Source organism: Pelodiscus sinensis, chromosome 5, assembly GCF_052426305.1.
Source record: "Pelodiscus sinensis isolate ZL-2025 chromosome 5, ASM5242630v1, whole genome shotgun sequence".
In the NCBI taxonomy this organism is placed as follows: Eukaryota; Metazoa; Chordata; order Testudines; family Trionychidae; genus Pelodiscus; species Pelodiscus sinensis.
In genome coordinates, this window is record NC_143056.1 from 136,268,514 (window position 1) to 136,290,887 (window position 22,374).

A 22,374-nucleotide genomic window follows, 5' to 3' on the forward strand; every position below is an offset into this window, starting at 1 on the left:
GGGAGGGGCAGTTGCTCGTGACGTGGTTGCCAGGGAGGGGCGGTTGCTAGGGAGGTGGTTGCTCGGGACGTGGTTGCCAGGGAGGGGCAGTTGCTAGGGAGGTGGTTGCTCATGACGTGGTTTCCAGGGAGGGGCGGTAGCTCGGGACGTGGTTGCCAGGGAGCGGCGGTTGCTAGGGAGGTGGTTGCTCGTGACGTGGTTGCCAGGGAGGGGCGGTTGCTCGGGACGTGGTTGCCAGGGAGCGGCGGTTGCTAGGGAGGTGGTTGCTTGGGACGTGGTTGCCAGGGAGGGGCGGTTGCTCGGGACGTGGTTGCCAGGGAGGGGCGGTTGCTAGGGAGGTGGTTGCTCGTGACGTGGTTGCCAGGGAGGGGCGGTTGCTCGGGACGTGGTTGCCAGGGAGCGGCGGTTGCTAGGGAGGTGGTTGCTCGGGACGTGGTTGCCAGGGAGGGGCGGTTGCTAGGGACGTGGTTGCCGGGGGCTCTCGCGCCAGGCTCGGGCTCTCGACTCCGTTCGGCAGTTTCCGGCTCTGCCCGGTAGCGCCGCCCCCAGCTCGTCCTGAACCCGGAAGTGCGGAGCCTGCAGCGGGGGAGCCGGGCATGGAGGGTGCGATCCCTGGGGGGGGCCCTGGGTTGGGGGTCGGGTTGCCATCCCAGGGGGTGAGGGGTGACTCCCCTGGTGGGGTGCGGGGGGGCCCTGGGTTGGGGGGCGGGTTGCCATCCCTGGGGGTGAGGGGTGACTCCCCTGGTGGGGTGCGGGGGGGCCCTGGGTTGGGGGGCGGGTTGCCATCCCTGGGGGTGGGGGGTGACTCCCCTGGTGGGGTGCGGGGGGGCCCTGGGTTGGGGGTCGGGTTGCCATCCCAGGGGGTGAGGGGTGACTCCCCTGGTGGGGTGCGGGGGGGCCCTGGGTTGGGGGGCGGGTTGCCATCCCAGGGGGTGAGGGGTGACTCCCCTGGTGGGGTGCGGGGGGGCCCTGGGTTGGGGGGCGGGTTGCCATCCCAGGGGGTGAGGGGTGACTCCCCTGGTGGGGTGCGGGGGGGCCCTGGGTTGGGGGGCGGGTTGCCATCCCTGGGGGTGGGGGGTGACTCCCCTGGTGGGGTGCGGGGGGGCCCTGGGTTGGGGGGCGGGTTGCCATCCCTGGGGGTGGGGGGTGACTCCCCTGGTGGGGTGCGGGGGGGCCCTGGGTTGGGGGGCGGGTTGCCATCCCTGGGGGTGGGGGGTGACTCCCCTGGTGGGGTGCGGGGGGGCCCTGGGTTGGGGGGCGGGTTGCCATCCCTGGGGGTGGGGGGTGACTCCCCTGGTGGGGTGCGGGGGGGCCCTGGGTTGGGGGGCGGGTTGCCATCCCTGGGGGTGGGGGGTGACTCCCCTGGTGGGGTGCGGGGGGGCCCTGGGTTGGGGGGCGGGTTGCCATCCCTGGGGGTGGGGGGTGACTCCCCTGGTGGGGTGCGGGGGGGCCCTGGGTTGGGGGTCGGGTTGCCATCCCTGGGGGTGGGGGGTGACTCCCCTGGTGGGGTGCGGGGGGGCCCTGGGTTGGGGGGCGGGTTGCGATCCCTGGGGGTGGGGGGTGACTCCCCTGGTGGGGTGCGGGGGGGCCCTGGGTTGGGGGGCGGGTTGCCATCCCTGGGGGTGGGGGGTGACTCCCCTGGTGGGGTGCGGGGGGGCCCTGGGTTGGGGGGCGGGTTGCCATCCCTGGGGGTGGGGGGTGACTCCCCTGGTGGGGTGCGGGGGGGCCCTGGGTTGGGGGGCGGGTTGCCATCCCTGGGGGTGGGGGGTGACTCCCCTGGTGGGGTGCGGGGGGTTCCCCTGGGTTGGGGGGCGGGTTGCCATCCCTGGGGGTGGGGGGTGACTCCCCTGGTGGGGTGCGGGGGGGCCCTGGGTTGGGGGGCGGGTTGCCATCCCTGGGGGTGGGGGGTGACTCCCCTGGTGGGGTGCGGGGGGGCCTTGGGTTGGGGGGTGGGTTGCCATCCCTGGGGGTGGGGGGTGACTCCCCTGGTGGAGTGCGGGGGGGCCCTGGGTTGGGGGGCGGGTTGCCATCCCTGGGGGTGGGGGGTGACTCCCCTGGTGGGGTGTGGGGGGGCCCTGGGTTGGGGGGCGGGTTGCGATCCCTGAGGGCGGGGGGGGTGACTCCCCTGAGGGGCCGTGGGGTTTGACCCCTGGAGACCGGGCACAGTGTTCTGGGATGGGCAGGGGTCGGGTCATGTCAACCGACACGTTGGGTCTGTGACCCCCATCTCTGCCCCCAGAGCTGTGTGGGGTGGAGGGGCTGGGCGGAGAGGTCGCAGCCCCCCAGGAGCCAGGCGTGGCGTTGCAGGCAGCCGGCCTGGATCCAGAACCGGACCCCGAGGAGATGCTGCGGGCGCAGCTGGCAGCCGCGCTGGCCGAGGTGGAGACCGTGCGAGCTGTGGCCACGGTCAGCGAGAGCACGAAGCAGGAGGCGGTGGCTGCCGTGCAGCGCCAGTGCCAGGAGGAGGTGGCATCTCTGCAGGCCATCCTCAAAGGTGAGACCCCCACTTGCCTGCCCGCCCCCCGCCCCACCATGCCTCCTGCCCTCCTGCGCCCACAGGCTCTGTGCACGCATCACAGCCCCACTAAGCCTCCTGCCCTCCTGCGCCCACAGGCTCTGTGCACGCATCGCAGCCCCACCATGCCTCCTGCCCTCCTGCGCCCACAGGCTCTGTGCACGCATCGCAGCCCCACCATGCCTCCTGCCCTCCTGCGCCCACAGGCTCTGTGCACGCATCGCAGCCCCACCATGCCTCCTGCCCTCCTGCGCCCACAGGCTCTGTGCACGCATCGCAGCCCCACCATGCCTCCTGCCCTCCTGCGCCCACAGGCTCTGTGCACGCATCGCAGCCCCACCATGCCTCCTGCCCTCCTGCGCCCACAGGCTCTGTGCACGCATCACAGCCCCACCATGCCTCCTGCCCTCCTGCGCCCACAGGCTCTGTGCACGCATCGCAGCCCCACCATGCCTCCTGCTCTCCTGCGCCCACAGGCTCTGTGCACGCATCGCAGCCCCACCATGCCTCCTGCCCTCCTGCGCCCACAGGCTCTGTGCACGCATCGCAGCCCCACCATGCCTCCTGCTCTCCTGCGCCCACAGGCTCTGTGTACGCATCGCAGCCCCACCATGCCTCCTGCCCTCCTGCGCCCACAGGCTCTGTGCACGCATCGCAGCCCCACCATGCCTCCTGCCCTCCTGCGCCCACAGGCTCTGTGCACGCATCGCAGCCCCACCATGCCTCCTGCCCTCCTGCGCCCACAGGCTCTGTGCACGCATCGCAGCCCCACCATGCCTCCTGCCCTCCTGCGCCCACAGGCTCTGTGCACGCATCGCAGCCCCACCATGCCTCCTGCCCTCCTGCGCCCACAGGCTCTGTGCACGCATCGCAGCCCCACCATGCCTCCTGCCCTCCTGCGCCCACAGGCTCTGTGTACGCATCACAGCCCCACCATGCCTCCTGCCCTCCTGCGCCCACAGGCTCTGTGCACGCATCGCAGCCCCACCATGCCTCCTGCCCTCCTGCGCCCACAGGCTCTGTGCACGCATCGCAGCCCCACCATGCCTCCTGCCCTCCTGCGCCCACAGGCTCTGTGTACGCATCACAGCCCCACCATGCCTCCTGCCCTCCTGCGCCCACAGGCTCTGTGCACGCATCGCAGCCCCACCATGCCTCCTGCCCTCCTGCGCCCACAGGCTCTGTGCACGCATCACAGCCCCACCATGCCTCCTGTGCACGCATCGCAGCCCCACCATGCCTCCTGACCTCCTGCGCCCACAGGCTCTGTGCACGCATCGCAGCCCCACCATGCCTCCTGCCCTCCTGCGCCCACAGGCTCTGTGCACGCATCGCAGCCCCACCATGCCTCCTGCCCTCCTTCGCCCACAGGCTCTGTGCACGCATCACAGCCCCACCATGCCTCCTGCCCTCCTGCGCCCACAGGCTCTGTGCACGCATCGCAGCCCCACCATGCCTCCTGCCCTCCTGCGCCCACAGGCTCTGTGCACGCATCGCAGCCCCACCATGCCTCCTGCCCTCCTGCGCCCACAGGCTCTGTGCACGCATCGCAGCCCCACCATGCCTCCTGCCCTCCTGCGCCCACAGGCTCTGTGCACGCATCGCAGCCCCACCATGCCTCCTGCTCTCCTGCGCCCACAGGCTCTGTGCACGCATCACAGCCCCACCATGCCTCCTGCCCTCCTGCGCCCACAGGCTCTGTGCACGCATCGCAGCCCCACCATGCCTCCTGCCCTCCTGCGCCCACAGGCTCTGTGCACGCATCGCAGCCCCACCATGCCTCCTGCCCTCCTGCGCCCACAGGCTCTGTGCACGCATCGCAGCCCCACCATGCCTCCTGCCCTCCTGCGCCCACAGGCTCTGTGCACGCATCGCAGCCCCACCATGCCTCCTGCCCTCCTGCGCCCACAGGCTCTGTGCACGCATCACAGCCCCACCATGCCTCCTGCCCTCCTGCGCCCACAGGCTCTGTGCACGCATCGCAGCCCCACCATGCCTCCTGCCCTCCTGCGCCCACAGGCTCTGTGCACGCATCGCAGCCCCACCATGCCTCCTGCCCTCCTGCGCCCACAGGCTCTGTGCACGCATCGCAGCCCCACCATGCCTCCTGCCCTCCTGCGCCCACAGGCTCTGTGCACGCATCACAGCCCCACCATGCCTCCTGTGCACGCATCGCAGCCCCACCATGCCTCCTGACCTCCTGCGCCCACAGGCTCTGTGCACGCATCGCAGCCCCACCATGCCTCCTGCCCTCCTGCGCCCACAGGCTCTGTGCACGCATCGCAGCCCCACCATGCCTCCTGCCCTCCTTCGCCCACAGGCTCTGTGCACGCATCACAGCCCCACCATGCCTCCTGCCCTCCTGCGCCCACAGGCTCTGTGCACGCATCGCAGCCCCACCATGCCTCCTGCCCTCCTGCGCCCACAGGCTCTGTGCACGCATCGCAGCCCCACCATGCCTCCTGCCCTCCTGCGCCCACAGGCTCTGTGCACGCATCGCAGCCCCACCATGCCTCCTGCCCTCCTGCGCCCACAGGCTCTGTGCACGCATCACAGCCCCACCATGCCTCCTGTGCACGCATCGCAGCCCCACCATGCCTCCTGACCTCCTGCGCCCACAGGCTCTGTGCACGCATCGCAGCCCCACCATGCCTCCTGCCCTCCTGCGCCCACAGGCTCTGTGCACGCATCGCAGCCCCACCATGCCTCCTGCCCTCCTGCGCCCACAGGCTCTGTGCACGCATCGCAGCCCCACCATGCCTCCTGCCCTCCTGCGCCCACAGGCTCTGTGCACGCATCGCAGCCCCACCATGCCTCCTGCCCTCCTGCGCCCACAGGCTCTGTGCACGCATCGCAGCCCCACCATGCCTCCTGCTCTCCTGCGCCCACAGGCTCTGTGCACGCATCGCAGCCCCACCATGCCTCCTGCCCTCCTGCGCCCACAGGCTCTGTGCACGCATCGCAGCCCCACCATGCCTCCTGCCCTCCTGCGCCCACAGGCTCTGTGCACGCATCGCAGCCCCACCATGCCTCCTGCCCTCCTGCGCCCACAGGCTCTGTGCACGCATCGCAGCCCCACCATGCCTCCTGCTCTCCTGCGCCCACAGGCTCTGTGTACGCATCGCAGCCCCACCATGCCTCCTGCCCTCCTGCGCCCACAGGCTCTGTGCACGCATCGCAGCCCCACCATGCCTCCTGCCCTCCTGCGCCCACAGGCTCTGTGCACGCATCGCAGCCCCACCATGCCTCCTGCTCTCCTGCGCCCACAGGCTCTGTGCACGCATCGCAGCCCCACCATGCCTCCTGACCTCCTGCGCCCACAGGCTCTGTGCACGCATCGCAGCCCCACCATGCCTCCTGCTCTCCTGCGCCCACAGGCTCTGTGCACGCATCGCAGCCCCACCATGCCTCCTGACCTCCTGCGCCCACAGGCTCTGTGCACGCATCGCAGCCCCACCATGCCTCCTGCCCTCCTGCGCCCACAGGCTCTGTGCACGCATCGCAGCCCCACCATGCCTCCTGCCCTCCTGCGCCCACAGGCTCTGTGCACGCATCGCAGCCCCACCATGCCTCCTGCTCTCCTGCGCCCACAGGCTCTGTGTACGCATCGCAGCCCCACCATGCCTCCTGCCCTCCTGCGCCCACAGGCTCTGTGCACGCATCGCAGCCCCACCATGCCTCCTGCCCTCCTGCGCCCACAGGCTCTGTGCACGCATCGCAGCCCCACCATGCCTCCTGCCCTCCTGCGCCCACAGGCTCTGTGCACGCATCGCAGCCCCACCATGCCTCCTGCCCTCCTGCGCCCACAGGCTCTGTGCACGCATCGCAGCCCCACCATGCCTCCTGCCCTCCTGCGCCCACAGGCTCTGTGCACGCATCGCAGCCCCACCATGCCTCCTGCCCTCCTGCGCCCACAGGCTCTGTGTACGCATCACAGCCCCACCATGCCTCCTGCCCTCCTGCGCCCACAGGCTCTGTGCACGCATCGCAGCCCCACCATGCCTCCTGCCCTCCTGCGCCCACAGGCTCTGTGTACGCATCACAGCCCCACCATGCCTCCTGCCCTCCTGCGCCCACAGGCTCTGTGCACGCATCGCAGCCCCACCATGCCTCCTGCCCTCCTGCGCCCACAGGCTCTGTGCACGCATCACAGCCCCACCATGCCTCCTGTGCACGCATCGCAGCCCCACCATGCCTCCTGACCTCCTGCGCCCACAGGCTCTGTGCACGCATCGCAGCCCCACCATGCCTCCTGCCCTCCTGCGCCCACAGGCTCTGTGCACGCATCGCAGCCCCACCATGCCTCCTGCCCTCCTTCGCCCACAGGCTCTGTGCACGCATCACAGCCCCACCATGCCTCCTGCCCTCCTTCGCCCACAGGCTCTGTGCACGCATCACAGCCCCACCATGCCTCCTGCCCTCCTGCGCCCACAGGCTCTGTGCACGCATCACAGCCCCATCCATACCCCACACTCCCACTACCATCTGCACATGCCCATCGCCTTCCATGGCTCCTATAGGCCGGTACCTCCACCCCTGCTCTCTCAACACGCTACCCCCATTCTCCTTCTGTGATCACCCTGTTGTCACGCACACGGCCCCCATCCCCATCCCTCCCCATCTGCCACCAGCCCGATGCAGACCCCGCATGTACCACCCCACACTCCTGCCTCCATGCCCTTCAGCAGGGGGATGTTAGACAAGTCGGTGTGAGAGAAAGGTGCACATGCCCACGCATCTGTGTCTGTGCAGCTCCAGCCTGGGGATGGGCCCTCACTCCCCAGTGTGCGGGGCATCCGCTGGGGGGCCCTGCTGTGCCGTGTACCTTCATGGGGCCCTCTGCTGCTTCCCCAGAGACCATCAGCACCTATGAGGCGCGCCTTGTGATCCTGCAGCAGGAGCAGTCCCGAGGGGGCCGGGAGCCGAGCCACCTGCAGCAGCACCGGCCGCAGGGAAGCCCCCTGGACTCGCTGGAGCGGCAGATGGAGAAGGTGAGGCGGGGAGGGGTGCTCCTCAGGCCCAGGGAACTTGGGGGTGGGAGATGGGTCGGGGCTGGAGAAAGTGGGGATGTTAGGGGCTAGTCAGTTAACCGATGAGCGATTGCTTATCAGTTAATGGTCCGTTAACCACAACCCCACGCCCCCGCATGCTCTGCATTTTAAACTAAGTCTCAGCCTGTTCGTCTGAGTTTTAAATGATCAGCACGCAGAGGCAGCAACGTGGGACGGTAGCAGCCCCGGTCTGCAGGGGGCCCAAGGTCTTTGTGGACAGAGGCTGCTCCGTGGCACGCAGAGGCAGCAACGTGGGACGGTAGCAGCCCCGGTCTGCAGGGGGCCCAAGGTCTTTGTGGACAGAGGCTGCTCCGTGGCACGCAGAGGCAGCAACGTGGGACGGTAGCAGCCCCGGTCTGCAGGGGGCCCAAGGTCTTTGTGGACAGAGGCTGCTCCGTGGCATGCAGAGGCAGCAACGTGGGACGGTAGCAGCCCCTGTCTGCACGGGGCCCAAGGTCTTTGTGGACAGAGGCTGCTCCGTGGCACGCAGAGGCAGCAACGTGGGACGGTAGCAGCCCCTGTCTGCACGGGGCCCAAGGTCTTTGTGGATAGAGGCTGCTCTGTGGCACGCAGAGGCAGCAACGTGGGACGGTAGCAGCCCCGGTCTGCACGGGGCCCAAGGTCTTTGTGGATAGAGGTTGCTCCGTGGCACGCAGAGGCAGCAACGTGGGACGGTAGCAGCCCCGGTCTGCACGGGGCCCAAGGTCTTTGTGGATAGAGGTTGCTCCGTGGCACGCAGAGGCAGCAACGTGGGACGGTAGCAGCCCCTGTCTGTAGGGGGCCAAGGTCTTTGTGGATAGAGGCTGCTCTGTGGCACGCAGAGGCAGCAACGTGGGACGGTAGCAGCCCCTGTCTGTAGGGGGCCAAGGTCTTTGTGGACAGAGGCTGCTCCGTGGCACGCAGAGGCAGCAACGTGGGACGGTAGCAGCCCCTGTCTGTAGGGGGCCCAAGGTCTTCGTGGACAGAGGCTGCTCCGTGGCATGCAGAGGCAGCAACGTGGGACGGTAGCAGCCCCTGTCTGTAGGGGGCCAAGGTCTTTGTGGATAGAGGCTGCTCTGTGGCATGCAGAGGCAGCAACGTGGGACGGTAGCAGCCCCTGTCTGTAGGGGGCCAAGGTCTTTGTGGACAGAGGCTGCTCCGTGGCACGCAGAGGCAGCAACGTGGGATGGTAGCAGCCCCGGTCTGCAGGGGGCCCAAGGTCTTTGTGGACAGAGGCTGCTCCGTGGCACGCAGAGGCAGCAACGTGGGACGGTAGCAGCCCCGGTCTGCAGGGGGCCCAAGGTCTTCGTGGACAGAGGCTGCTCTGTGGCACGCAGAGGCAGCAACGTGGGACGGTAGCAGCCCCGGTCTGCAGGGGGCCCAAGGTCTTCGTGGACAGAGGCTGCTCCGTGGCACGCAGAGGCAGCAACGTGGGACGGTAGCAGCCCCGGTCTGCACGGGGCCCAAGGTCTTTGTGGATAGAGGTTGCTCCGTGGCACGCAGAGGCAGCAACGTGGGACGGTAGCAGCCCCGGTCTGCACGGGGCCCAAGGTCTTTGTGGATAGAGGTTGCTCCGTGGCACGCAGAGGCAGCAACGTGGGACGGTAGCAGCCCCTGTCTGTAGGGGGCCAAGGTCTTTGTGGATAGAGGCTGCTCTGTGGCACGCAGAGGCAGCAACGTGGGACGGTAGCAGCCCCTGTCTGTAGGGGGCCAAGGTCTTTGTGGACAGAGGCTGCTCCGTGGCACGCAGAGGCAGCAACGTGGGACGGTAGCAGCCCCTGTCTGTAGGGGGCCAAGGTCTTTGTGGATAGAGGCTGCTCTGTGGCACGCAGAGGCAGCAACGTGGGACGGTAGCAGCGCCTGTCTGTAGGGGGCCAAGGTCTTTGTGGACAGAGGCTGCTCCGTGGCACGCAGAGGCAGCAACGTGGGATGGTAGCAGCCCCGGTCTGCAGGGGGCCCAAGGTCTTTGTGGACAGAGGCTGCTCCGTGGCACGCAGAGGCAGCAACGTGGGATGGTAGCAGCCCCGGTCTGCAGGGGGCCCAAGGTCTTCGTGGACAGAGGCTGCTCCGTGGCACGCAGAGGCAGCAACGTGGGATGGTAGCAGGCCCGGTCTGCAGGGGGCCCAAGGTCTTTGTGGACAGAGGCTGCTCCGTGGCACGCAGAGGCAGCAACGTGGGATGGTAGCAGCCCCGGTCTGCAGGGGGCCCAAGGTCTTTGTGGACAGAGGCTGCTCCGTGGCACGCAGAGGCAGCAACGTGGAATGGTAGCAGCCCCGGTCTGCAGGGGGCCCAAGGTCTTTGTGGACAGAGGCTGCTCTGTGGCACGCAGAGGCAGCAACGTGGGACGGTAGCAGCCCCTGTCTGCAGGGGGCCCAAGGTCTTCGTGGACAGAGGCTGCTCCGTGGCACGCAGAGGCAGCAGCACAGGCAAGGAGTGGGGCCAGGAGCCAGGAACGCATGGGGGGAGCAATCTAGAAACTAGCTGCTAAGAATTGTGGGCACAGGATTACTCACATAAGCAATGTCTTCATCCCAAGAGAAGGTGGATGTGGGTCCCTCACTCCCCAGATCCAGCAAGACGCTGTGCAGAGTGGGAGGGCCGAAGGTCCTATGTGGTCAGTAGCTGGTGTCGCTCAGGGAGAGATTGGGGGTCGCTGCGGAGCAGCGTGTGGGGGCAGCCACAGCCAGACTGGGCAGCTGTGCTGGCAATCGCTAGGGAGGGTCAGAGGATGGGACGGAAAATCCCATCTTGTCTCTGAACTCATTCCTGGCGTGTCCCTCCCTCGAACCCTGCAGCAGGCTGGGCACCCATCTCCGGCCAGAATGGCACAGAAAGGGGTCTGGGTGTGCATGGCGCCTGTGCGAGGAGCACTTGCAGCTGGGGCCGGTCGGCCTGTGAGAGAATAAGGGGACACACAAGGGAGGTCCGGAAGGAGCCATGAGGCTCAGAGGCCGCAGGCTGAAGTCAGGTGGCAGGAAGGGTCTAGGGGCTCCTGGCCAGGGGGAGGCCTGGTGGAGCTGCAGGACGCAGAGCCGAGCTTGCTCCTCGCTCGCAGCCGAGTGCGACACTTGCTCTTCCACAAGTGAGCACCTCGGCCGTGGCTCGCGCGGCTGGGGAGCTGCTGCTTTCGCCAGCTGGCGCGAGCGACAGAAGGCCAGGGCCAGAGCGCGGCTCCGATTCCCCGGGGTGCCAAGGAGAGCAGGGGTAACAGCTCAGTGCTGCCTGGCTCCGCTCGCGCTCTGCTTCCGGGCCGGGCCGGGGCAGCCCTGCGTGTGGGTGTCCCCTGTATGCCAGATGCTGGGACGGACAAGGCGTGATCGCCTGCTCTGTGCCCTCCCTCTGGGGCACTGGGCGCCGGCTGCTTTGGACAGCAGGACGCTGGACTGATGGGCCTTTGGACTGACCGTGCCTGGCCACTCGGATGCCACAGGAGGACTCCGAGCGGCTGGGGGGCCCAGGCTTGCAGGGCAGGCCGAGGGCACTGGGGTCCTGGCTCACTCTGTCCCCACAGGCGCAGGAGGACTCCGAGCGGCTGGGGGGCCCAGGCTTGCAGGGCAGGCAGAGGGCACTGGGGTCCTGGCTCACTCTGTCCCCACAGGCACAGGAGGACTCCGAGCGGCTGGGGGGCCCAGGCTTGCAGGGCAGGCAGAGGGCACTGGGGTCCTGGCTCACTCTGTCCCCACAGGCACAGGAGGACTCTGTTCGGCTGGGGGGCCCAGGCTTGCAGGGCAGGCCGAGGGCACTGGGGTCCTGGCTCACTCTGTCCCCACAGGCACAGGAGGACTCCGAGCGGCTGGGGGCCCAGGCTTGCAGGGCAGGCAGAGGGCACTGGGGTCCTGGCTCACTCTGTCCCCACAGGCGCAGGAGGACTCCGAGCGGCTGGGGGGCCCAGGCTTGCAGGGTAGGCCGAGGGCACTGGGGTCCTGGCTCACTCTGTCCCCACAGGCACAGGAGGACTCCGAGCGGCTGGGGGGCCCAGGCTTGCAGGGCAGGCAGAGGGCACTGGGGTCCTGGCTCACACTGTCCCCACAGGCGCAGGAGGACTCCGAGCGGCTGGGGGGCCCAGGCTTGCAGGGTAGGCCGAGGGCACTGGGGTCCTGGCTCACTCTGTCCCCACAGGCGCAGGAGGACTCCGTTCGGCGGGGGGGCCCAGGCTTGCAGGGCAGGCAGAGGGCACTGGGGTCCTGGCTCACACTGTCCCCACAGGCGCAGGAGGACTCCGAGCGGCTGGGGGGCCCAGGCTTGCAGGGCAGGCAGAGGGCACTGGGGTCCTGGCTCACTCTGTCCCCACAGGCGCAGGAGGACTCCGAGCGGCTGGGGGGCCCAGGCTTGCAGGGTAGGCCGAGGGCACTGGGGTCCTGGCTCACTCTGTCCCCACAGGCGCAGGAGGACTCCGTTCGGCTGGGGGGCCCAGTCTTGCAGGGCAGGCCGAGGGCACTGGGGTCCTAGCTCACTCTGTCCCCACAGGCGCAGGAGGACTCCGAGCGGCGGGGGGGCCCAGGCTTGCAGGGCAGGCAGAGGGCACTGGGGTCCTGGCTCACACTGTCCCCACAGGCGCAGGAGGACTCCGAGCGGCTGGGGGGCCCAGGCTTGCAGGACAGGCAGAGGGCACTGGGGTCCTGGCTCACTCTGTCCCCACAGGCGCAGGAGGACTCCGAGCGGCTGGGGGGCCCAGGCTTGCAGGGTAGGCCGAGGGCACTGGGGTCCTGGCTCACTCTGTCCCCACAGGCACAGGAGGACTCCGAGCGGCTGGGGGGCCCAGGCTTGCAGGGCAGGCAGAGGGCACTGGGGTCCTGGCTCACACTGTCCCCACAGGCGCAGGAGGACTCCGAGCGGCTGGGGGGCCCAGGCTTGCAGGGTAGGCCGAGGGCACTGGGGTCCTGGCTCACTCTGTCCCCACAGGCGCAGGAGGACTCCGTTCGGCTGGGGGGCCCAGTCTTGCAGGGCAGGCCGAGGGCACTGGGGTCCTAGCTCACTCTGTCCCCACAGGCGCAGGAGGACTCCGAGCGGCGGGGGGGCCCAGGCTTGCAGGGCAGGCCGAGGGCACTGGGGTCCTGGCTCACTCTGTCCCCACAGGCGCAGGAGGACTCCGAGCGGCGGGGGGGCCCAGGCTTGCAGGGCAGGCCGAGGGCACTGGGGTCCTGGCTCACTCTGTCCCCACAGGCGCAGGAGGACTCCGAGCGGCGGGGGGGCCCAGGCTTGCAGGGCAGGCAGAGGGCACTGGGGTCCTAGCTCACTCTGTCCCCACAGGCGCAGGAGGACTCCGAGCGGCGGGGGGGCCCAGGCTTGCAGGGCAGGCCGAGGGCACTGGGGTCCTGGCTCACTCTGTCCCCACAGGCGCAGGAGGACTCCGTTCGGCGGGGGGGCCCAGGCTTGCAGGGCAGGCCGAGGGCACTGGGGTCCTGGCTCACTCTGTCCCCACAGGCGCAGGAGGACTCCGAGCGGCGGGGGGGCCCAGGCTTGCAGGGCAGGCCGAGGGCACTGGGGTCCTGGCTCACTCTGTCCCCACAGGCGCAGGAGGACTCCGTTCGGCTGGGGGGCCCAGGCTTGCAGGGCAGGCAGAGGGCACTGGGGTCCTGGCTCACTCTGTCCCCACAGGCGCAGGAGGACTCCGAGCGGCTGGGGGGCCCAGGCTTGCAGGGCAGGCAGAGGGCACTGGGGTCCTGGCTCACTCTGTCCCCACAGGCGCAGGAGGACTCCGAGCGGCTGGGGGGCCCAGGCTTGCAGGGCAGGCAGAGGGCACTGGGGTCCTGGCTCACTCTGTCCCCACAGGCGCAGGAGGACTCTGTTCGGCTGGGGGGCCCAGTCTTGCAGGGCAGGCCGAGGGCACTGGGGTCCTGGCTCACTCTGTCCCCACAGGCGCAGGAGGACTCCGAGCGGCGGGGGGGCCCAGGCTTGCAGGGCAGGCAGAGGGCACTGGGGTCCTGGCTCACACTGTCCCCACAGGCGCAGGAGGACTCCGAGCGGCTGGGGGGCCCAGGCTTGCAGGGCAGGCAGAGGGCACTGGGGTCCTGGCTCACACTGTCCCCACAGGCGCAGGAGGACTCTGTTCGGCTGGGGGGCCCAGGCTTGCAGGGCAGGCCGAGGGCACTGGGGTCCTGGCTCACTCTGTCCCCACAGGCGCAGGAGGACTCCGTTCGGCGGGGGGGCCCAGGCTTGCAGGGCAGGCAGAGGGCACTGGGGTCCTGGCTCACTCTGTCCCCACAGGCGCAGGAGGACTCCGAGCGGCGGGGGGGCCCAGGCTTGCAGGGCAGGCAGAGGGCACTGGGGTCCTGGCTCACTCTGTCCCCACAGGCACAGGAGGACTCCGAGCGGCGGGGGGGCCCAGGCTTGCAGGGCAGGCCGAGGGCACTGGGGTCCTGGCTCACTCTGTCCCCACAGGCGCAGGAGGACTCCGTTCGGCGGGGGGGCCCAGGCTTGCAGGGCAGGCCGAGGGCACTGGGGTCCTGGCTCACTCTGTCCCCACAGGCGCAGGAGGACTCCGAGCGGCGGGGGGGCCCAGGCTTGCAGGGCAGGCCGAGGGCACTGGGGTCCTGGCTCACTCTGTCCCCACAGGCGCAGGAGGACTCCGTTCGGCTGGGGGGCCCAGGCTTGCAGGGCAGGCAGAGGGCACTGGGGTCCTGGCTCACTCTGTCCCCACAGGCGCAGGAGGACTCCGAGCGGCTGGGGGGCCCAGGCTTGCAGGGCAGGCAGAGGGCACTGGGGTCCTGGCTCACTCTGTCCCCACAGGCGCAGGAGGACTCCGAGCGGCTGGGGGGCCCAGGCTTGCAGGGCAGGCAGAGGGCACTGGGGTCCTGGCTCACTCTGTCCCCACAGGCGCAGGAGGACTCCGTTCGGCTGGGGGGCCCAGGCTTGCAGGGCAGGCCGAGGGCACTGGGGTCCTGGCTCACTCTGTCCCCACAGGCGCAGGAGGACTCCGAGCGGCGGGGGGGCCCAGGCTTGCAGGGCAGGCAGAGGGCACTGGGGTCCTGGCTCACTCTGTCCCCACAGGCGCAGGAGGACTCCGAGCGGCGGGGGGGCCCAGGCTTGCAGGGCAGGCAGAGGGCACTGGGGTCCTGGCTCACTCTGTCCCCACAGGCACAGGAGGACTCTGTTCGGCTGGGGGGCCCAGGCTTGCAGGGCAGGCAGAGGGCACTGGGGTCCTGGCTCACTCTGTCCCCACAGGCGCAGGAGGACTCCGAGCGGCGGGGGGGCCCAGGCTTGCAGGGCAGGCAGAGGGCACTGGGGTCCTGGCTCACTCTGTCCCCACAGGCGCAGGAGGACTCCGAGCGGCGGGGGGGCCCAGGCTTGCAGGGCAGGCAGAGGGCACTGGGGTCCTGGCTCACTCTGTCCCCACAGGCGCAGGAGGACTCCGTTCGGCTGGGGGGCCCAGGCTTGCAGGGCAGGCAGAGGGCACTGGGGTCCTGGCTCACTCTGTCCCCACAGGCGCAGGAGGACTCCGAGCGGCGGGGGGGCCCAGGCTTGCAGGGCAGGCAGAGGGCACTGGGGTCCTGGCTCACTCTGTCCCCACAGGCGCAGGAGGACTCCGAGCGGCGGGGGGGCCCAGGCTTGCAGGGCAGGCCGAGGGCACTGGGGTCCTGGCTCACTCTGTCCCCACAGGCGCAGGAGGACTCCGTTCGGCGGGGGGGCCCAGGCTTGCAGGGCAGGCCGAGGGCACTGGGGTCCTGGCTCACTCTGTCCCCACAGGCGCAGGAGGACTCCGAGCGGCGGGGGGGCCCAGGCTTGCAGGGCAGGCAGAGGGCACTGGGGTCCTGGCTCACTCTGTCCCCACAGGCGCAGGAGGACTCCGAGCGGCGGGGGGGCCCAGGCTTGCAGGGCAGGCAGAGGGCACTGGGGTCCTGGCTCACTCTGTCCCCACAGGCGCAGGAGGACTCCGAGCGGCTGGGGGGCCCAGGCTTGCAGGGCAGGCAGAGGGCACTGGGGTCCTGGCTCACTCTGTCCCCACAGGCGCAGGAGGACTCCGAGCGGCTGGGGGGCCCAGGCTTGCAGGGCAGGCCGAGGGCACTGGGGTCCTGGCTCACTCTGTCCCCACAGGCGCAGGAGAACTCCGAGTGGCTGGGGGGCCCAGGCTTGCAGGGCAGGCAGAGGGCACTGGGGTCCTGGCTCACTCTGTCCCCACAGGCGCAGGAGGACTCCGAGCAGCTGGGGGGCCCAGGCTTGCAGGGCAGGCAGAGGGCACTGGGGTCCTGGCTCACTCTGTCCCCACAGGCGCAGGAGGACTCCGAGCGGCGGGGGGGCCCAGGCTTGCAGGGCAGGCCGAGGGCACTGGGGTCCTGGCTCACTCTGTCCCCACAGGCACAGGAGGACTCCGAGCGGCGGGGGGGCCCAGGCTTGCAGGGCAGGCCGAGGGCACTGGGGTCCTGGCTCACTCTGTCCCCACAGGCGCAGGAGGACTCCGAGCGGCGGGGGGGCCCAGGCTTGCAGGGCAGGCAGAGGGCACTGGGGTCCTGGCTCACTCTGTCCCCACAGGCGCAGGAGGACTCCGTTCGGCGGGGGGGCCCAGGCTTGCAGGGCAGGCCGAGGGCACTGGGGTCCTGGCTCACTCTGTCCCCACAGGCGCAGGAGGACTCCGAGCGGCGGGGGGGCCCAGGCTTGCAGGGCAGGCCGAGGGCACTGGGGTCCTGGCTCACTCTGTCCCCACAGGCGCAGGAGGACTCCGTTCGGCTGGGGGGCCCAGGCTTGCAGGGCAGGCAGAGGGCACTGGGGTCCTGGCTCACTCTGTCCCCACAGGCGCAGGAGGACTCCGAGCGGCTGGGGGGCCCAGGCTTGCAGGGCAGGCAGAGGGCACTGGGGTCCTGGCTCACTCTGTCCCCACAGGCGCAGGAGGACTCCGAGCGGCTGGGGGGCCCAGGCTTGCAGGGCAGGCAGAGGGCACTGGGGTCCTGGCTCACTCTGTCCCCACAGGCGCAGGAGGACTCCGTTCGGCTGGGGGGCCCAGGCTTGCAGGGCAGGCCGAGGGCACTGGGGTCCTGGCTCACTCTGTCCCCACAGGCGCAGGAGGACTCCGAGCGGCGGGGGGGCCCAGGCTTGCAGGGCAGGCAGAGGGCACTGGGGTCCTGGCTCACTCTGTCCCCACAGGCGCAGGAGGACTCCGTTCGGCTGGGGGGCCCAGGCTTGCAGGGCAGGCCGAGGGCACTGGGGTCCTGGCTCACTCTGTCCCCACAGGCGCAGGAGGACTCCGTTCGGCTGGGGGGCCCAGGCTTGCAGGGCAGGCAGAGGGCACTGGGGTCCTGGCTCACTCTGTCCCCACAGGCGCAGGAGGACTCCGAGCGGCTGGGGGGCCCAGGCTTGCAGGGCAGGCAGAGGGCACTGGGGTCCTGGCTCACTCTGTCCCCACAGGCGCAGGAGGACTCCGAGCGGCTGGGGGGCCCAGGCTTGCAGGGCAGGCAGAGGGCACTGGGGTCCTGGCTCACTCTGTCCCCACAGGCGCAGGAGGACTCCGTTCGGCTGGGGGGCCCAGGCTTGCAGGGCAGGCCGAGGGCACTGGGGTCCTGGCTCACTCTGTCCCCACAGGCGCAGGAGGACTCCGAGCGGCTGGGGGGCCCAGGCTTGCAGGGCAGGCCGAGGGCACTGGGGTCCTGGCTCACTCTGTCCCCACAGGCGCAGAAGGACTCCGTTCGGCGGGGGGGCCCAGGCTTGCAGGGCAGGCAGAGGGCACTGGGGTCCTGGCTCACTCTGTCCCCACAGGCGCAGGAGGACTCCGAGCGGCTGGGGGGCCCAGGCTTGCAGGGCAGGCCGAGGGCACTGGGGTCCTGGCTCACTCTGTCCCCACAGGCGCAGGAGGACTCCGAGCGGCTGGGGGGCCCAGGCTTGCAGGGCAGGCCGAGGGCACTGGGGTCCTGGCTCACTCTGTCCCCACAGGCGCAGGAGGACTCCGAGCGGCTGCGCAGCATCGTGCTGCCCATGGAGGAGGAGATTGCCCAGCTCAAGAGCAAACTCTCACGGGCTGAGGACCTGATCCGGGGACTGCAGGGGCCTGAGGTGAGACGGGGAGCCCTGCAGGAGGCAGTGGGTGCTGGGGGCAGAGACCCGGGCCATGCAGGAGGTTGGGTGGGGTGGGTAGCTGATGTGGATGGACCAGGGGGTCCGACTGCCCCATGACTCCTTCCCCTAGGGCTCACTCTGCAGTTCGTCGGAGTCCCTGCTGTCTGATGTGGAGACCCCCAGCCAGGTGCCCCCTGCCCACCCTGGTGGGGAGGGGGACGAAGGCTTTGGGCCAGAAGGGGAGGAGGAACCAGGAGGGAGCCTGGCCTTTGCCCATGGCTGTGACAGCATCTCCATTGCGAGCTCCAGCACAGGCTCCCTGCGGCCCCGGCGCCGGCCCAGCCTGGAGCAGGAGGATACAGCCTCTCTGCTGTCCACCGGCACCCTGGTGCCTGAGAGCATCTACCTGCCACCCCCTGGCTTCCAGCTGGTGCCTGACAGAGAGTGGGCGCAGCTGCAGCTCGAGGTGAGACTGGGGAGTTGTGCCGAGAAGAAGCACAGGGGATTTGTCAGGGGCCAGGCAACACGCTGCGCTCGAGTGTAGAACGTGAAAAGCAGCGTGTACAGACACGCGCACGCAGACACAGGCACGTGGATGTGCAGGCAGATGCGGACATGCACGCGGACACCTGCACATGCAGGCATGCAGACACACGCACGCGGTCATGCAGGCGCACATGCAGGCACGCGGACACGCACGCGGACACCCGGACATGCAGACATGCACGTGGACACCCGGACACGCAGACACACACGTGAAAACCCGGACATGCAGGCGCACATGCAGGTACGCAGACATGCAGGCGCACATGCAGGCAGACAGACACATGTGGACACCCGGACATGCAGACGCACATTGTGACGGCGCGTTGGGGGTCCCCCGTCTCCTGCACCCCGAAATGGCACAAACAGACTGCACCAGCCAGTGGAATAGAGGAAGTTTATTGCCTCTCCAGGATATAGCCCAGCACAGATGGAATCTGGTCACAGAGCTGGGCTAGGATGCCTCAGGCCCCCTTGAGTTGGGGGAAGGCTGGGCCCCTAAACTCCAGCCCCTCTCCCTAGCCTGTCTCCTCCATGCTCACAGGCAGCCAGCAACCCACTAACCCTCTTCCAGCCCTGCCCCCCAGCCAGGGCAGCATTCCACCTTCCTTTGTTCCTCTCCATGGGGGGTGTCTGGCCACTGGTTTGCATAGTGACTCATCCTGTTTTGCTGGGTTGTGGTACCCACGGCAGCCAGTGGGGGTTACCCCAGAGCCAGCAGCATAGGAACCAGCCAGGTACCCCCACTACGTCACACACATATAGACACGCACACAGGCACGCAGACGCACATGCAGGCACACAGACATGCACGTGGACACCCGGACATGCAGGCGCACATGCAGGTACACAGACATGCAGGCAGACAGACACGTGGACACCTGGACATGCAGAGGCACATATAGACATGCACACAGGCACGCAGACGCACATGCAGGCACACAGACATGCACGTGGACACCCGGACATGCAGACGCACATGCAGGCACGCAGACACACATGCAGGTACGCAGACGTGCATGCGGACATGGAGATGCACATGCAGGCATGCAGACAAGCATGTGGACACGCAAACATGCAGATGCACATGCAGGCACGCAGGCACCCATACATGAAGACGCACATGCAGACACGCATGCAGACATGCAGAGTCACATGCAGGCACGCAGACATGCACGCAGACACCCGGACATGCAGATGCACATGCAGGCACACAGACACACCTGGACATGCAGACGCACGTGCAGGCATGCAGACACAGACAAGCAGAGGCAGACACGCATACAGACAAGCAGATGCGCAGACACATATGCAGACATGCACACGCAGGCACAGATACAGCCGCAGGCACACAAGCAGATGCAGAGATGCACGCACACAGGCACACAGAGATGCAGACAGGCATGCAGACATGCAGATGCAGATTTGCACACTCATGATGACGTAGGCACACAGATGTAGAGAGACAGACGCAGACGTGCACACACGCAGCTGTAGATACACATGCGGACATGCATGCACGCAGCTGTAGATACACACATGGACGTGCACGCACGTAGCTGTAGATACACATACAGACAAGTGGATGGGGACACAGATACACAGACAAGCAGACGCGGACGTGCACACAGCTGTAGGTACACAGATGCGGATGCAGATGTAGGTACACATGCAGACAAGTGGACGTGGATGCAGCTGTAGATACGGACATGGACGCAGCTGTAGATACACAGACAAGCAGACACAGACGCGCATGCAACTGTAGATACACAGACGCGGACGCAGATGTAGATACACGCAGACAAGTGGATGCAGATGTAGATACACACATGGATGTGCACGCAGCTGTAGATACACAGACAAGCATACGCAGATGTAGATACATACTCAGACAAGCGGACGCACACACAGCTGTAGATACACACGCGGATGCGCACACAGCTGTAGATACACACACGCAGACAAGCGGATGCGCATGCAGCTGTAGATACACACACAGACGCGGATGCAGATGTAGATACGCAGACAAGTGGACACGGATGCAGCTGTAGATATGGACGCAGACGCAGCTGTAGATACACACGCAGACAAGCAGACGCAGATGTAGATATACATGTGGATGTGCATGCAGCTGTTGATACACAGACGCGGACACAGATGTAGATACACACGCAGATGCAGATGTGCACTCAGCGGTAGATACACACAGATGCGGATGCAGATGTAGATACACACGCGGACGTGGACGCAGCAGTAGACACACACACAAGTGGATGCGGATGCGCACGCAGTTGTAGTTAGACACGCAGACAAACGGATATGCGTGCCCATGCAGGCATGTGGACATGCACGCAGACAGACGCTGCTGCCCACGCGCAGACGCACGAAGATGGGCACGCAGACACAGATACCAACGCACATGCAGAGACACGTGCCCCTGCAGATGATTGGCAGTTACTAATCTGTTGTGGCTCACCTCGATTGGCTGGCCAGTTAGCTTGAACAGGAGTGAGGAGCTGGGTTCTGTCAGGTGTGATTTGAGACTCCCAAGTTGCAGGGCTGACGGCAGAGTCCCAGGGCCAAGCCCCCCTTTTGATGCGCCTGTGCAGTTCCCAGAGGAGTCGCTGGGCCTTGCGGCGTCAGGCTCCGTGTCTCCAGGCTGTGCCCCACTCTTAGGATCTCTGCTTGTCTCCAAGGTGCGTCAGTGCTACTAACTCAGTTTTAGCATCCAGCACAAGGGATGCTTCCTGCGGATCTTCAGGGTTCCCACTGCACTGGTGGTGGCTGTCACACTTCTCCTGAGTAGCACAGGTGTGCTCCGCCCACACCAGTCTGCCTGCTGAGAATTCCCTGTTAAGCGCTGTCATGGAGTGTCGGGGGTCCCCACCCGCAGCCAGAGGGGACTCAGGCGGCAGGTAGAACAGAAGATTTGTTGGTTCCCAGGGACACAGCGCAGCAGAGGATCAGTGTGAGCTCGGGGACCAGGAGCAGGAGCCTCATTCGTCTGGGGGCGGGCGGAAGGGGCTCATGGACCCTGAACTCCCCCTTTCCTGCTCCAAGCCTCATTTCTCATCCTAGCCCAGCCAAGACTGACTCTTCCCACAGGCCCTGTGCCGGGCCGGGTCTGGGCACCGCTCAGGGCGAATGGCTCTAAACCAGGGCTCCCTACAGCCCTCGACTGGAGACCTTCCACACAGGCCACACGCCAGTCCCACCGAGCGCTCCAGCTGCCAGTCCGGCCAGCAGGAAACCTCCTGAGCAAAACCCCTCGGCCACCCCAGCTCTCCCTGTGCCCCAGTCAGCCCCTGGCCTGCACACCGGTGAGGGGTTCTAGAACCCATCTCACCCCCCCCCCCCCATGGGTCCTCCCAGGCCCGGTTCCCGGTCAGTTTACACTTCAGATCTTACGCACACGAGCTCGCTGGGCCAGTCCTTTGGAATCTAAAGGGTTATTAATAAAAGAAAGAAAAGGTTGAGAGTAAGATTGTGAAGCAGAATACATTACATACATCAATTACCAAGTTCCTGACGCAGGCGCTCAGCAGAGATGTTGCAAACGGCCAGCTTAGAAGTCCCTGGTGTCCATCCTGTATCAGGACGGGTCAGCAATCCTTCGCGGCTCTGTCCCTCGCAAGGCTGCATCTGGGATCAGTAGCAAGATTGAAGACAAGATGGAGACGGAGTTTTAGATCTCTGGGGTCTCCCAAACTGGAGCTGGTCACATGATCAAGCGCCCTGTCTCTGTCTCACGTGCCAGGAGCCATGAGGCACTGGCCATTCTGCAGGTTTCCAGACGCATCCCTCAGGTGTGAATTGGCCACTCAGAGCCAGTGTCCATGCAGCAGTGCGAGGTAGCACAGCCAGTCACTGAACAAGCCTTCCTGACTACAGGCAGTCCAGGCCCATTGCTGTCTCAGCCAGAGAGCGTTCCCAGCACCAGCAGCGAGCCCATATGCATGACTCCACACACAGACATCGCACGCGCACGCGTAGCACACATAGAATCAGCAGAACAGAAGCTTTCGTTGGACACCTCCCATGGCCCCTCTGTACCGAATCGGGGGAAACGCCCCCCAGGCTGCACCAGGGATCTGTCTGCTCCCCTTCAAATCCAGTGACGTGACAGGCCAGACCCCCCAGCCTAGGGCAGACCTGCCTATCCTTTGTCCCCCCACCCAGCCAGGAGGAGTTCTCTCCTGTGTCTGGCCCAATACACACCTGGAGCGACTCATGCCCAGCCTCTACCCCTCATGCAGAGTGTGGGGGTGGTGCTGAACAGAGGTACCCGTACACACACACAGA

The 22,374-nt window shown here is 67.5% G+C and overlaps 1 protein-coding gene across 7 annotated transcripts in view; it reads left to right on the top strand.

The window, feature by feature from the left end:
* The first annotated feature begins 445 nt into the window (after positions 1 to 445).
* RABEP2 (rabaptin, RAB GTPase binding effector protein 2) overlaps positions 446 to 22,374 on the top strand; it is a 33,978-nt gene continuing 12,049 nt past the window's right edge. For 5 of the 7 annotated variants that reach the window (XM_089778807.1, XM_089778808.1, XM_089778809.1 and 2 more), the window contains exons 1-5: positions 446 to 603; positions 2,240 to 2,494; positions 7,268 to 7,506; positions 17,407 to 17,526; positions 17,660 to 17,995. In XM_089778807.1, the coding sequence (XP_089634933.1) occupies positions 597 to 603; positions 2,240 to 2,494; positions 7,268 to 7,506; positions 17,407 to 17,526; positions 17,660 to 17,995 (957 nt within the window). In that variant the 5' untranslated portion in view covers positions 446 to 596. The remainder of the gene's footprint in view (positions 604 to 2,239; positions 2,495 to 7,267; positions 7,507 to 17,406; positions 17,527 to 17,659; positions 17,996 to 22,374) is intronic. The other 2 variants (XM_089778810.1, XM_089778814.1) reach the window with 1 other exon arrangement.